Consider the following 16,679-nt stretch of genomic DNA (forward strand, 5'->3'; position numbering starts at 1 on the left):
CAGAGGGAGGGAGAGAGAGAGACACAGAGAGAGAGAGAGACACAGAGGGAGAGAGACACAGAGGGAGGGAGACAGAGGGAGGGAGAGAGAGAGACACAGAGGGAGAGAGACACAGAGGGAGAGATACACAGAGGGAGAGATACACAGAGAGAGAGAGAGAGACAGAGAGAGAGAGAGAGAGACACAGAGAGGGAGAGAGACACAGAGAGAGAGAGAGAGACAGAGGGAGGGAGAGAGAGAGCATCTTGTCATCTCCTGAGGGACATCCAGAGAGAAACAACAGCCCAAACACCCATTAGATCTACACACATCTATATAATGTTGTTACATGATGTCTGTAGTATAATCTTATTTATTATTATAATTCTTTATTTTATTAACACTTTATTTTTTTCGCTATATCTAGCCACGTGTTTATATAATACTGCCTTTATTTAGTTTCATTATTACTATTATTTTCTCTAGGCTTTACTAAATGTTCAGATATTCTAAATCACTTAATGTTGTTTTAATGCTTTGGCAATACAAAATGTATGTTTTTATCATGTCAATAAAGCTTTCTGAATTGAGAGAGAGAGAGAGACGGGGAGAGAGAGACACACAGAGAGAGGCGCGTGCGTCTGCACACAGACAGACAAAGACTGCGGAACGAACGGAGGACGCGCTATAAACCTCTCTAGCGGTCCACGCGTGAAAACAATGAGCAGACCGCGCGAGTGAGCGGTGCCGAGGCGGGACGCGTGATCCGAACGCGCGCTGGGGGTCGATATTGACCGCGAATGCTTTTAAAACGAATCTTTTTCTCCAACGCCCCCCAACGATTAACGTTAGCAGCTCCGCTAGCGGTTAGCCATCATCACCATCTCCCTCATCCTCCACAAAACACCCGATACGAGCGGCGAGCGGGACGGGAGCACATAAGGTGAGGTTTTGCCGCTTTATTTAACGCCTGTCCGGGTTAGTTTCTTGTTCGCCGGTCTCCGTATCGCCCGCGTGGCGCGCGGCTGAGATCCACAAACAAAGGCGACAATGTGACTGATCGTCTCCGGTTAGCGGCGCGGCTAACAACACTTCACTTTCAACTACAATATCTCCGTTTAAACTCACGATTCTGCCGGTTTGGAGTCGCGGACGCACGCGTCACACTCCTGCCGCGAGCTTGGTTTAATAACGACCGCTTGTCATGAATTATACTGAACCGCGTTGTGAGACTTTAACGCGGAGCTAAAGAGCAGCAGAAACAATAAAGACAATAGAGACGCGCGGCGTGGAGCGCGAGGAAACAACACGCGCGGCGCTTTATAACGTGCACGCGGACTGCTTTCAGTGTTTCTAGATGATTTGTGTCACTTCTCAAGGTGTTTGATCGGTTTAAATATGACCATAAACTACAAAACCGGTCATTTTTTGTGAAATTGAGATTCGTACATCATCTGAAATCTGAATAAATAATCTTTGCATTGATGTATAGTTTGTTAGGATAGGACAATATTTGGCTGAGATGCATCTATTTAAAAATCTGGAATCTGAGGGTGCAAAATATTGAGAAAATCTCCTTCCTAATGAAGTTCTTAGCAATGCATATTACTAATCAAAAATAAAGTTTTGATATTTATGATAGGAAATTTACTAAATATCTTCATGGAACATGATCTTAATATCCTAATGATTTTTGGCATAAAAGAAAAATTGATAATTTTGACCCATACAGTGTATTGTTGGCTATTGCTACAAATGGCTAGTGCTCCAGGGTCACAAGTGTGTTTTTCCTTCTAGAAAGCGTGCTTGGTTCGTTGTCTGATGCACACGCAGGGGCGACTATGCCTAGCCCGTTGTTTCACCCTGACATCATGGATCACGAGATGGTAGTGAGCAGCACCGGACAGTCCGGCGGGGTCATCGAGCAGGAGCCCAGGGACGAGGACCATCAGGAGGTGCTGCGCTTCGCTCTGGATCAGCTGTCACTCATGGCGCTGGAGAAGGTCGACTGTCTGGATGGGACCTCGTCCGGTGAGAACTGTAACGGGGGAGGCGGATACGTCGATCTGCAGATGATCGAGCACAGCAACGGCTCCCGGGAATCACCCAGCTCCTGCTCGCCTTCTCCGGAGTACTACGGCTCGGGAGGCGGCAGTGGATACCACATGGCCGGCCCGCACTCCTCCATCCTCGGGGAACAAAGCTCGGTGCTCCGCAAGAGAAGCGTCAACATGACCGAGTGCGTGCCGGTGCCCACGTCAGAGCATGTGGCCGAGATCGTCGGCAGACAAGGTAATATTCACTAAAACCATCATAAACCAACCATTCCTTAAGAGATGATAAACAAAAGCAATACAGTAGAACAATAAGTAGTTATTCGCCTCCAAAATATGAATATTTTAATCTCATGTATGTTCCGAGAGATGGTAAACAATAAATGCATTGCACTTGAACAATAGCAAAGCATTGCAAGTAGTTATTTGCGTGCAACGTATGAAATTATTCCAAAAGATAAACAAATGCAATGCATTTGAACAATATTAAAGCATTAAAGTTAGTTATTTGCATGCAAAATAGGAATATTCATTAATATTCTTTGTTTCAAGACAAACAATAAATGCAATACATTTGCACAATAGGAAATCATTGCAAGTAGTTAAAATATGACTTGTATTCCAAAATATGCTATAAAAAAAATGCCATCAAACAATAAAACAGTATAACCTTACTGAGATCAGTCATGTGACCTGAGGTTGTTTGCTGGTTAGTTGCATTGAAAATATGATTATCTAAATTCTTTGTTCTGGAATAGGAAATTGCATTTGAAAAATAGGAAAATTTATTTGTCTGAGATTGCATGCAAAAGCTGTGATTTGAATATTCACTCCCCTTCTGTGTTCCTGGATATCATAAACAAAGCATTGCAGTGCATCAGAACAATAAGTTGGTGTTATGAGCAGAAGTGAGCGGCCGGTTGCAGTTGCGTTATGCTTCTGTTGTTGTTTTGGCACGCATGCACGGGTGTGTTGGTGCTTTTAGTCATTTTGGCGGATTTGTGTCCTTCATATACAGCAGTAGTGTGTCGTGGGGTGGATGGATGGATGGATGGGTGTTGTGGCGGTGGAGGAGGGGTCTGCTCATGTCTAAACCAGACAATAGAGACTCGTATCGACCGCTGCGGCTTCACGGTTCTCCCGCCCATCTCTCTGTCTGCTCATCGATCTCTGATTGCGTTTCGTTCAGGATCCGGAGCGTTATATTATATATATGAACGCAGGCAGGGGTCATGCGAGGATACGAGTTATGCAAGTATAGATGGCCGGGGACGCGCACGACGGCTCTGCGCGGCGCATTTCAGCTTAGATGCTCTTATTTGTTTAACACGTATGAGAAATAATCTTAAACGATTTAGTTTATGTAAAACAAGCGTGATTTCGGCGCGGCATTGTTCTCTTTGTTTGAAATGCCATGCGTTCAGCTTCCCGCGATGACGTCACAGAGCGGCCGCGCCATTGGCTGAGTGAAGCCGTGCGGATTTAAAGGAACAGTACGCCTCTGTCCGGCCGCTCATGAATGAAGAAAACAATCCACGCCAATGACTGCAATCTTTATTTTTTTGCACTTTATTATCAATATACGGGTCAGTTTCATCTTCATCTCTTCCATATTTATTTGACCCTCTAACTCTATAGCACAATCTATTCTAATTCTGCATGTTTTCTTTAAAAAAAAACTTTGTATTCTATTTGTTTTCATTTATTATACAGTTAACAAAAGCAAAAAGGCCTCTCACACTAGCTTGCTCTATTCTTTTTCTATAGTTTTCTTTTTTATTATTTTTTGTTAATAAAAACAATAAAAAGCTTGCTATGAGTACTGTGTTAAGCTAACTGAGACTTGTCATAGCACTTGTATATCATTGCTCTTTTGTTGATTTTGAATGCTTCCACTGTCCTCATTTGTAAGTGGCTTTGGATAAAAGCATCTGTTAAATGACTAAAGATAAATGCATTTAAAACGCTGTACTTGTAGGCTTTGTGACCTGGTAATATGCTTATATGTGACCCTGGACCACAAAACCAGTCATAAGGGTCAGTATTTTTAAAGTGATATTCATACATCATCTGAAAGCTGAATAAATGATCCTTCCATAGATGTATGGTTTGTTATGATAGGACAATATTTAGCTGAGATACAACTATTTGAAAATCTGGAATCTGAGGGTGCAAAAAAATCTAAATATTGAGAAAATCTCCTTTAAAGTTGTTCAAATGAAGTTCTTAGCAATGCATATTACTAATCAAAAATGAAGTTTTGATATATTTACGGTAGTACATGTACAAAATATCTTCATGGAACATGATCTTAACATCCTAATGATTTTTGGCATAAAAGAAAAATGTATAATTTTGAGCCATACAATGTATTGTTGGCTATTACTACAAATATACCTGTGCTACTCATGACTGCTTTTGTGCTGCAGGATCACATCTGATAGTCAAAAAGTGTTACTATTATTGAATTTAATTAATAATTTTTATATTCAAGTATGTGCCAAGTTTGCCTTTGCTAGTTTATTTAAAATTTTAAATGGTCCTGACAAATAAATTTTTAAAAGTACATACATACCATGCCAATTAATGTGAGCTTATCAATACATAATGTATTTTTATCTAAAACCATCATAACATTACTGAAACGATCTAATGAGACATGGTTATCCACTTCATGGTTTCTTACAGGCAAAGCAGTGTACCTTATACTGGCTTAAATGATCAGTAATATACTGGAATTATTGAGTCAAAATGTGACGTGCAAATTTGCCTAAAACCCTTTGACTGATTTTAAAAGCATGTAGTCTGTCATTTCATCGTCATAATTCCATCAAAAACTATAGCATGCGACTACTGGAAGAATTTCAGCATTATAATAAATTGACTAATTTAAAATAGTATGAATTCAAATATTTTAATTAAATTTTAACTAATGAGTCCATTAGTAAAAACTAGGGCTGGGACAATAAATCGATGAATTGAGTAATTGTTCTGCATCAGGGCCGTAACCAACATACGTTCACAGATGCTTTGAAGATTGAAACATTGAGAGCGAGGTAAGAGGGAAGCTGCAAATCATTTAATGTTAAGTCAACTGTTTCTTATTCATAATCATAAAAGTGCATTATTTGCATCTGCTCTAAAGCCTTACTGGTTAAACATTCGCATGCTGGTCTGACGAGTGCTTTTTCTGAGCGCATACACCCAAAGCCCGTCAAACAGCGCCTGATTACTGAACTAAGTTATGTTTTGTGCTAATACTGTCAAAACACACAAGGTTTATGTATAGACTGTATATGTATAGAAAGTAAACAGCTGAGAGAAACGGATGCGTGCCTGTATATTAGAGGTCTTAAAGGGACAGGACACTAAACATGCAGCCGCAGTCATTAAAGGGATAGTTCACCCTAAAATGTAATTTCTGTCATTATTTATTCACTCACATGTTGTCCCTGTATTAATTTCTCTCTTGTGCTGAACACAAAAGAAGACATTTTGAAGAATCTGGGGTAACCAAACAGTTGCTGGTCCACATTGACTTTAACGGTAGGAAAAAAAAATACTGTGGAAAGTCAAAATGGCATTTATGTTTAGCTCATTCAGGTTTAAAACAACTTTTGAGTGAGTAAATGAAGGTATAAAAATAAAACACTAGCTTATTTTAATTTTGGGGTGAATTATTCCTTTAATGATAATAAAACTCCAAACACAGAGAAAAATCCCTCACTACTCTTGACTGAAAAACTTTAATACAGTTGCTTTAATTGGAATCAATCTATATAGTGTTTTATTTGTATATTTGTTTATTCAGTTTCTTGAATGGTCCTGCTCAATACACCTATTTTACCTGAAAATAAAACACTGTTTATTGTGTGTATTTGTAATGTGTATTTTTGCTCTCATTGTTTAATAACAAAGATAAAATAGTGACAACGATTTTTATCTTCACCCACTTTGGCCTAAATATCCGCCATACTTTTTAATATTTTGTTACCTTGAAAGGCTTTGTCTTTATAATAGGGAAATTAATTTGGCTGTACTGCTCAAACAACTTGCAGAATAGAAAAACCAACATGACAAAGAATCGTGATAAAATCATGAATCGTGATTAGGGCTGTTGCGATTCGTCGATTTTAGTCGCCTAGTCGATTTTTAAAAATCGTCAACTTAATTTTGCTCGTGTCCACTAACCGGCCAAATACCGGAAGTGGCGCATTTCACGGACGAGAATCCATAAAACATATTATTAGACTATTTTCCAAGGGCATGATATATTAAACCCATTAAAAAAATCATAATTAAGCATAATTGTGAATTCACAAACGCTATGATTCAATTAAATTATATGCGATACAGTTCACACAGTATATGCGCTTTAATTATTTACATCATTTACATGTGGAGCGTCTCATACTCCATCTCTGCATGCTGTTGTGAGTTTGTGTTTATTATAACGTTCGTCTGAGAACGCAACGCACGCCATTTCATCAGATTTGTAACGTAAATCATTTATAAATATACACAAACACAGGAGAATACATCGTGATATTTTTGCCATATCGCCCACCCCTAGCCGAACTATACACCCCACCCCCGGTCCTCGTAACGCCATTTCACCCCTGCCCCTCCGGAGGTCTGTACATGCCACTGGTCCCTACAAGCAATGAAATTGTGAATTTAGTACTACTTCAAAAACACGTCGTTGCTGAGAAATATAATGTAGCGATTCAGAATGGAAACTATTTTATTGCAATAAAAGTCATGGGGTAGTGTTGACAAGTTTCTGTGTGCGTGCATATATATATCTAATTGCCCCCCCCCCCCCCCCCCCCAATGTTCAAGACATGGTTATGTCCTGGTTCTGCATCGATTCTGAGATTATCAGAACGCATTGCGATTCTCTCTTGAATCGATCGTGAGCTTAGTTTGTAACAGCAGATGGCACTGTGTGCTTTAGAAACAGCCATACTCTGCTGCTTCCAGTTCCTTATACGCACATCACTTGAACATAAAATGATCATTTATACAGTTCAAAAAGGTTGAAGTGAATTACAAGGGTGTTCATAATGGGCTGTGTTTACATTAATCTCACGTCATAAAAGCCAAGGTGCAAGTACATTTAACCACGCACAAGGGCTCTTCTTCGTGAGCATTTGAGTGTGTGGTTAAAAACTAGCCTAGAGCGCCATCTGCTGCTAAAATCTAAGCTCGTAATCGATTCCAGAGAGAATCATGATGCATTCAGAAAATCTCAGAATCAATCCACGAATCGCGATGCATTGATTTATTGTCCCAGACCTAGTAAAAACTAATTTTGTTGTAACTAGAAGCATTGAAGCATGATACTACTGAAACAATTTAAATTTTGTTACAATAAATAAATGTTTATCAGTTTGACTTGGATGCTCCATTTTTAATGTTTTTTTCTCATGTTTTTGCAGGTTGCAAGATCAAAGCACTTCGTGCAAAAACAAACACCTACATCAAAACCCCTGTGAGAGGAGAAGAGCCCGTGTTCATCGTGACGGGCCGCCGCGAGGATGTGGAAATGGCCAAACGTGAGATCGTCTCGGCAGCTGAGCATTTCTCCATGATCCGCGCCTCACGCTGCAAAGCCGGCGCAAATGGCCCCGGATCAGCCGGCTCGCTTCCCGCCCCTCCCAGCCTCCCGGGACAGACCACCATCCAGGTGCGCGTTCCCTACCGTGTTGTGGGCCTAGTGGTGGGACCCAAAGGAGCCACGATCAAACGCATCCAGCAGCAGACGCACACTTATATCGTGACGCCCAGCCGTGAGAAAGACCCTGTATTCGAGGTCACCGGCATGCCTGAGAATGTGGATCGTGCGCGAGAGGAGATCGAAACGCACATCACTCTGCGCACCGGCGCATTCGTTGACCTCCAAGGCGATAATGACTTCCACAGCAATGGGACCGATGTGAGTTTAGAGGGTCTCGGGTCGCTCGGTTTGGCCAGCGCTCTTTGGTCGCGTGCAACTCACTCGGCGCCTCCACCTCCGCCACAGATGCACCATTCATCGCGCAAAATGTCGTCCGAATCATTCTCGGCGACTCGACGGGCGACAGATGGCGGGGGAAGCCCAACTAGCCCTTTTAGCACAAGCAGCGCCGGCGGGAGCTTCTCCTTCGCGGGCGATGCGACTCCGAATTTGCCGGCGACGTCAGAAGATTTGGGTTTCGAATTCAGTGCTGCGAATATCTGGGCACCGTTTGCGAACGGAGCGAAGCAACAGACACAGACGCAGACGGTCCGTCGCAACAGCAGCGGCCCAAGCGGAGGAGCCGTGACTCCACGTCTCTCGCCCGACCCGGATCACCCACTCGCCCGCCGGGCCCAAAGTGACCCGCTAAGCACGCTCTCCTGGCTCCAAACGGGCACCGGAAGCTCGTTCTCGGGCGGAAGCAGCAGCAGCGGCGGAAGCAGCACTGGATACTCGTCCTGCTCGGCGTCGTCACTCCCGGGTGGCTCGCCAACTGATTCAGAAGGCGGCGGAAGCGGAGTGGGAATCGCGTCCACTATGTTAGGACGCCTCAAAGCGGGTGGCCTGGCCGGGATGGTGCCGCGGGATTGTTTTGTGTGTTGCGAAAGCGAGGTGACGGCCGCACTCGTCCCGTGCGGCCATAACCTCTTCTGCATGGATTGTGCTGGGCAGATTTGCCAGTCGCAGGATCCCGAGTGTCCCGTTTGCCACACTCCCGCCACACAGTGCATCCGGATCTTCTCTTAAACGAAGACTGCCTTGAGTAATTATTAGAAATGACACTATTCCGATTTATTGACAGTAATAATAATAATAACAAAAGCAGTGACTATATTACCCACTCAAGTACTTGTCAGACTGCATCTTATCTTTAGCCGTTCCTATTCGGTGGGTTGTTTTTCCATTCATGCTTCCGACTTTTTCTACTCGCAGATTTTTCGACTTTTACGCTGCACTTTTTTCTAACGCGATTTTTTTCGTGTTGCCGATGCAGTCGTTTTTTAAATTATTTCTGCGGTTTTTTTAAATGCGAAATCTGCGCTCGTTTAGACCAAAACATGAGATATTCCTGTTTTATTATCGAACACTTAATATTTATACGCGTTACGAGTCGATACGCGGCGTGCTAGTGGATGTAGGATATGAAATGGCTAGAATAGTACATGTTAGGAATATCATTACCGTGCATTTTCTCTTTTTGCCACACTACCTTAAAACATTCACGTGTCGGTTCATTCCTGCACTCCAGAAACAGGGTTGCTAGTATTTAACAAGGAGTTTTTTTTTATCCCTTACGACTTTTCGAATCAAACAGTGTACTAAATTATCTTTCGAATGTTTAGTCATGAATGTGTGCGAGAGCGACTGCGACGTACAGAAATGTCTTTTGCTGGAGTTTGCATCTGTCTTCCGGCCCTCGCGAGAGCATTTCGTTTATGATTGCGCACCCCCATACGCTGCCTATGAACAAATCTGTAGTCCCGTCAAACGGTTATTACACGACAAGCCATGCTTTCACACTCTAAAGGGCTTCCGGTTACACACTACACTTCAGGTCGTCCTAATAAACGGGATGCTATTCCGCGTGGCAGCTAAATCACCAGGGCTTCCACACGTTTTAGCGACGCACGAGCCGTTTCTCCTTGAACGTGAGGGAATCTGACGTCTTAAAGGGTGAGAATGCATTTAGGTTTGTACAGGTTTCTTTCTCTAGATGCGCTTTTAGACTTTTCTTTGGCGTGTCGGATATATTAAACGTCCCAGAACCCGAGAGCTAGCGGTGCCTTGGTGGTGAAACTCGCTGCCGGGAACGAAGATTGTGACGTAATTTCTCTCCGCTCTTCCAGTTTTAGTGATTTGTTCTGAGCCGCTCGTTTTCTTCTTTTCGTCCCCAAACGTCGTTAAAAGTAGTGTAACTGGTTGAAAGGTACAAGAAGCTGTTAGTTTTTCGGTTGTGTATGTGACGTGTTTTGGTAGCGGCGATGAAGGTCATGTGACTAGTGAAGAATTGGCCTGAAGTCGAACGTTTTCCTGTCGGGTTTTTTTTCCCTCAAACAGGGTTCACTGAGGACGATCTCAGGCGGTTTTGCATCGGAACGACGTCAGACGCTGTTTTCCCATGATTCATTTGTGCCCTGAACTCGCTCTGCTTTTACTTTCACTTTAATTCCTCTTGTACGCAGAACCAAAAGCGATTTCAATAACCGGATTTCAGGCCTAATTGTAAATATCCTGAATTACAATCATTGGGATTCGTTTTCAAACGTACGACGAAAAAGGTTAATGTAGTTTTTAAAACGCGTATCATTATTTGTAAGTTAAACTCTCTGCATGTCTTGAAGCCGTGAGGCATTAGCTAATAATTTTCTAAAAACGAAAAGACAAAAAAAAAACACTTTTTTACACATTTTATTTTTACAATTTATTTGCTTACCTTGAGGTAAATATCCCAGATTATAATGTGACCCTTTTATTACAGCAAATTTATCTTTATTTTCCATATTTCTGTTTCCTGTGTACAACATATAGGCAATTTATAACAAAATGAGAAAAAATTATTGAAGAAATTTAAAATTTAAATATATTTTATTTGAAAGTTTATGTACCTTTTAACCGTGAGCTGGAACAACTGTATACACGTATAATTTGAGCTGACTTGACGGTTATAAGAAATGTATCAAGAGTTTTATTTTTTATGCTTCTTTAATAAAATCTTGTTTTTGTTTTCGTTTTTGTACTGTAAAACATAATCCTTTGTGTCCGTGTCTTTATTTCTGTGATATTAAAGCTGTATGGCGCATGTGATGATTAATTAGTGTTGCCTTCAAATCCATTTAACAAAGTTTTTTTAACCTCATCCCCTAGTAAAGAAAAGTCTTTGCAGGCTTATTATAGTTAACGAAAACCAAAACCATAAAACTTTTGTTATCTGAAGTAAAATAAACGTATTTAAATGAACAAACTTATTCTCATTTAGTTTAACTTGCAGTACTTTTTTTTTTGTCTCCTTCCTGTATTTTTTACAGTTTTTTTAGTTTGTAGTCTTTTTTTAATGTCTATAGTTCATTTTTATTTCAATATTCAATTAAAAAATAATGTAAATATGAAATGCTTCTTTGGCAACTAGCTGTTTGTTTGTTTGAAGTAATGAAAGTTTTTATTTTTTTATGATGGTTTTAGTTAACAACAGCCGAGAGTATTAATAAAGTAATTCCTGTCATCAGTAATATAACCTGATGCCTATTCATCTAGAACAGTCAAATCTCAAATGTTTAATGAATTAGTTTTAAAAACATTAAACATTACAACAGAATATTAGCTACATATAATAAATACCACTGTAGGAAGCTTTAAAATCAAGTAAATTCTCAAAGTTAAATTTCCGTTAACATTGCATGCATCACAATTATATACAATATATAAAGATTTACCAGTGTGAATTAATACACAAGGCAATTTCACGAGGAGAAAAAAATATCAGAAAATTTGGTTTTACTTTTGAAAATTTTTCAAGATTTTCAATTAGGAAGAGTCTTTAGCAGAGGTCTTCAACCCTGTTCCTGGGGACCCACTGTCCTGGAAAGTTTATTTCCAACCAGCTTGAGCACACCTGCCTGCAATTTTCAAGCAGTCTTGAAGAGCTTGATTGGCCGCTTCAGGTGTGTTTGTTTAGGGTTCTAGCTAAACTCTTCAGGATAATGGGTCCCCAGGAACAGGGTTGAAGACCTCTGGTCTTTAGAATTTATAACATTCTTCAGATCAGTTCTAAGAAGTTTTTTCATGACTCTACACTTGGATGGCAATTAAATGTAGCAAGGTCATGTGACCATGTTGCTGGATGACTAGGGCAACAAGGTTCAATATGTTTATACATCATGATCTAATAATGAACTTTTTTTTTTGGAAGAAATTTACCTCTGATCAATAATTAAATTTTTTTGCACGAACAATCAAATTAATATTACATCAATGATGCTGAAATTAACCACAATTTAAAAAACTTTTCCGTAAAGGATGCACGCATCCTAATATACAAATTTGAGCGACATTACTAATTGCTCATATCCATGATCCTGTTTGCACTATTGTTAGCAATATAAAGGCACTTGATGCTTTCAAAATAATTAAAATGTCCAAAATAAGTCTAGTTCATATTAATTTGTTATGCTTAGTTTATTGTTTGAATCCTTTTTCAAAGACTAAAAAGTCTATATTTTCAGAACAGCCCATTTTCCCCATGATAACAGGACATTTTATAATTGTGATAAAGTTTGTAAAATAAATAAACGCATCGAGTGCCCTGCTGATGCGGGTGTTTAATAAGACAAGAGACCCAGTTGGTTGATCATTGTTTTAATAGGAAGCAAATGCTGCAGTATTCCACAATCATCCTCAATAAGAACAATCAAAATGGTTAAAAATTAAATTAGAAACATCCTCAGTATAAAAACACCCGCTCATGCAACATTCACATCAGAGACAGTTCACAAGCTCTTTTGGAAAATCAACAGTGAAGTCAATGGTCAGTAAGTGGCAGCTTAACATCGAGACTGTTTACTGGCTTCCCATCATGCACGTGGTTTTACTGAGAGGATGGGCAGCACTGCAGCTTCTGCGCTCATGCACGCATGCATATGAGTTTCTTCATGCCCGTTTGTGCTTCAGCGTGTGTGATTTAAATCACGTCTCTGATGTCAAAGGCTCGTGTGAATCAATATTCAATGGCTGCGTTGCGTTTGGTTTCGAAGGAAATCGAGCGCAGTGATTTTAAAGCTTGTTTGAAAAAGAAATCTTATTCTACAAAAAAACATCAGTGCTAAAATTATGTAACAAGTAGCCAGCAGATGTCAGCCATAAAGTCATTTCAAACTTAAATTTAACTAAATATTATATATATATATATATATATATATATATATAGCTACTAAATATTTATTAAATTGACTAATATTATTATTATAATTTTTTTTTTTAAATATAATTATTTTAAATTGTATGATGTTAACCGGCCTAGATGACATCAGCTGTAAAGTCTTAAAACTTAAAAAAAAAAAAAAAAGACACCAGCTGTAAAAGTCATTTCAAAAGTGGTGCAAAGATATGACAAACTTAAAAAAAAAAAAAAAAAAAAAAAAAAAATTAAATATATATTTTAAACCTGACATCAGCTGTAAAGACATTACATAATCAGCACAAAATCGTGAAACTTAAAAAAATAAATAAAATAAACAATGATAAAACAAATATATTTTAAAACCTTTATGACATTAACAAATAGCCGGCCTTGATGTCAGCCGTAAAGTAAAGTTGTGTTGGAGGCAGCACACAATTATGAATACAAACTTAATGTTTAAAAATATATTTTTTCTTTAGTGCACTGATGAATCGTGAATAACAACAGGTACATGTAAAAAAGTAAATACGCTCGCAGCAGTGAGATTCATCCTAATAACAGCATGTATGTACAGCGATACAACTGCAAACACTCAGCATCGTAAACACGTGAAATCAGTTTAAATCAAACCGGCAACGAACTTTACAAAGACACTTAATTGCACTGTGGTTTAGTCTAAAACAGCAGATGTGACACTGATCATCTGTCATTTAAAGGGATAGTTCACCTCAAAATCACGCCTCGCCCTCATGCTGCTCCGAAAAGACTTAAAGAGTGCCATTAAAGTCCATGTGACTTCTTATAGTTTTCTGAGAGGACTCGAGCAGATTCTACTCTAATTCAGTGGAACAGCATGAGGGCGAATGATTGTTTTTGGGTAAATTATTCCTGTAATGCATCCATAAAGCGTTTGAGTCCAGTGTATTGCTCTAGAATTATGCATTATTGAAGAAGACTCACGATAAAGCAATTCCAACACGAGACGGCAGTCAAAAACATGAAGACGAATACATTTCCACCCTTATAATATTCAGACTGAATTTCAGAAGTGCTTTTTGCATTTCAAACCTCGATGCAGCGTCAACAACCAGGTTATTATAATCAAATAAAACTAAAATCTTAAAAAAAAAAAAAAAAAACTTCTGTTACTGGGGGGGGGGGGGCTTTAAATAAAAAATAAATAGAAAATTAAACATTTTATTTCAGCTAGTTGCCTATATTATTAACAAATTACTAAAACTTTAAAAATAAAATAAAAAAACAGAAAGCTAATTTAAAGTATTAAAAATAACAATATAACCATTTCACTGCACAACAATCACTTCTAACACTTCATCAGCCTGTGAGAATATAAACCTCTCATCCTCCACATCACCGACAATCCATCAACTGTTACTGAGTATCACTGGATGCTCTGCAGAGGAAAGATTGGCCATGTAGCTCCACAGACAAACAAAAGGCCCATAATGCACAGCGTCTGCTCTGCAGTGAGTCACAGTGTTGCTAAGGCTCATCTTCACATGCTGAAGACAGACGGCACGCAGACGAGCGACGGATACGAAGAGCAACTCCATGCAGAAAGTGCAAAATATTCCAAAGAGCGCAAACCAATCAAAGCCCGAGACAGCAGATCTGCTTCTGGGTGTCTCAAGGCCGCAATGCATTGTGGGTAAGTGCATGAGAAGGCAAATGTTTTCATCATCAGGAGTATTGCATCATCTCAACATTATCATCTTCTGTGTTCACGTCACGTCAGAATCAACACAATTAAAATCACGCTTGTCTTCACTAAAGATCATTGACTAGTCATTCAACTACTGACTGGATTAGCAAGATCAACTCATCGAGATTTAAAGGGAAACTTCAAAACACATCTGTAACATCCACCAGCTACAATGAAACATCTTAGGGCTACATGATTTGGGAAAAAAAACATTGCAATTTTTCTGCTAAATACTGAACACACACACACACACACACACACACACACACACACACACACACACACACACACACACACACACAGGGGTAAATGTGTGTGTGTGTGTGTATAGAGTATTTACAGTGTTAACTTTTAGTTTTAGTTACTTTTGCTTATTTGTAAGTCGCTTTGGATAAAAGCGTCTGCTAAATGACAAAGTAAACGTACCAAATATTAAGTTCTATTTTTCTATTGTATCAAATACTTATTTCATGCAATAAATGGAAATTAATTATTCAAAAATCATACAATGTGACTATTTTTTTATTCTGTCTCACAGTTGATGTGTAGCTACGATGAAAACTACAGATCTCTCCATTCTTTGTAAGTGGGAAAACTTGAAAAATCAGCAGTGTAACATACTTATTTACCCCACTGTGTGTGTGTGTGTGTGTGTGTGTACACACAGGTATATTAGCAAATTGGATAAAAATTGTGTGCATATATAAATGGCTATATAATGATAATTATATATCTCAATGCCATATAGTTGCATCTATCAGCTGGGTGATTTTATATATTTTACAAAATTATACAATTGTAAATTATATATATATTTTTTTTAATTTCTGATTTATTTAATAAGTTAATGTAACTTTTCTTTGGCATTAAGATTTTATTAATTAACATTTTTATCAGGATTGTCTACAAAGCTGCTCTTAAAACTGCTAAACAAATAAATGTGACAAGTTAAACAGAAATATTACTATTGTAATATTTCAGTGTAAAATAAGTGTATTTGAGAAAAATATAGTAAGTTTCTCTTGTTGACAAAAGCCGGTTTATAAGTGCTTCTCATAGGTTTGGGAGGATGTTTTGTATAAATTGTTTTTAAATGCACATTATAAGCAGCTTAAGTTAATGTGGAGCAGCACTTTATGAACCGAGCCGCTCTGAGACTAAAATCACCGGCTCATGAGCTGCTCGTGTGCAAATAAACACAGTGCTGCGCTTCACTCTGAAACACAGCGCACACTTCATTTTAATTTGATAAATCGTGCAACTCTAATACATTTCAAGACAAGTCTTGCAAGTGAACGTCATGTTAAAATTGCACCCATTCTGATTTGACGTGAACGAAGCCTTCAGCAGTATTGTGATCTCTGATTGGTCAGGGAATGAGACAGCGTAACATTAAACCAGCGTTGTGCTAAAGGTTAGGGGCTGTCTTAAATGCTTAAACGCGGCCCCTGGAGTGCAAAACAAAGTGTGTAGAATTAAATCTACAGTCTTCTCAGCAGAAGATGTGTGAGAATATTAGTCAATATGAAAGAGACCCACTTTACTTCCATAATATGACAAGTTTATAAGTAAAAACAGGATTTTCAATTAGAAAAATAGGCAGGACTTTTGAACAAAAACATTTATCATTTAAACTTAACTAACTTCATGTACTAAAATAACAAAATTAAACCATAAATTAGCTTATACTCATATATATTACATTATATTTAGTCATTTAGCAGACGCTTTTATCCAAAGCGACTTACAAATGAGCACAATATAATATTTATAAACACAAAAATGTGGTACTTGAAATAGAATAAACTGAAATATTATAAAATATAAATTATTAAATATAAAAAAAACTTTACTTTTATTTCAGCTAGTTGCAACTAATATTTTTTAATATTGAATTTTGAGTTTTGAATATTAATATTTTCAAAGTACATTTTGTCAAGATGTTTAGTAAAAAAATGTCTACATTAATTTTATTTCAGTTTTAGTTTAATTATTTTAGTATCAAGTTAGACTAAAACTTAAATAAAA

At 38.5% G+C, this 16,679-nt stretch overlaps 1 protein-coding gene across 1 annotated transcript; it reads left to right on the top strand.

Moving 5' to 3' along the window:
• The first annotated feature begins 598 nt into the window (after positions 1–598).
• Positions 599–10,844, top strand: LOC306881970 (RNA-binding protein MEX3B-like). The gene is made up of 3 exons (XM_079436369.1): positions 599–922; positions 1,777–2,271; positions 7,475–10,844. Exons 2-3 carry the CDS (start codon positions 1,821–1,823, stop codon positions 8,779–8,781), a joined length of 1,758 nt encoding a protein of 585 aa, XP_079292495.1. The 5' UTR covers positions 599–922; positions 1,777–1,820; the 3' UTR covers positions 8,782–10,844.
• Positions 10,845–16,679: the final 5,835 nt, after the last annotated feature.

Source organism: Barbus barbus (assembly GCF_936440315.1).
Source record: "Barbus barbus genome assembly, chromosome: 15".
NCBI classification, from domain to species: Eukaryota; Metazoa; Chordata; class Actinopteri; order Cypriniformes; family Cyprinidae; genus Barbus; species Barbus barbus.

Bases quoted from the DNA above. Each gene is read 5' to 3' on its own strand.
- LOC306881970 (XM_079436369.1), top strand. From the start codon at position 1,821: ATGCCTAGCCCGTTGTTTCACCCTGACATCATGGATCACGAGATGGTA. The intron at 2,272-7,474 runs GTAATATTCACT...ATGTTTTTGCAG, and splicing joins CGAGATCGTCGGCAGACAAG to GTTGCAAGATCAAAGCACTT.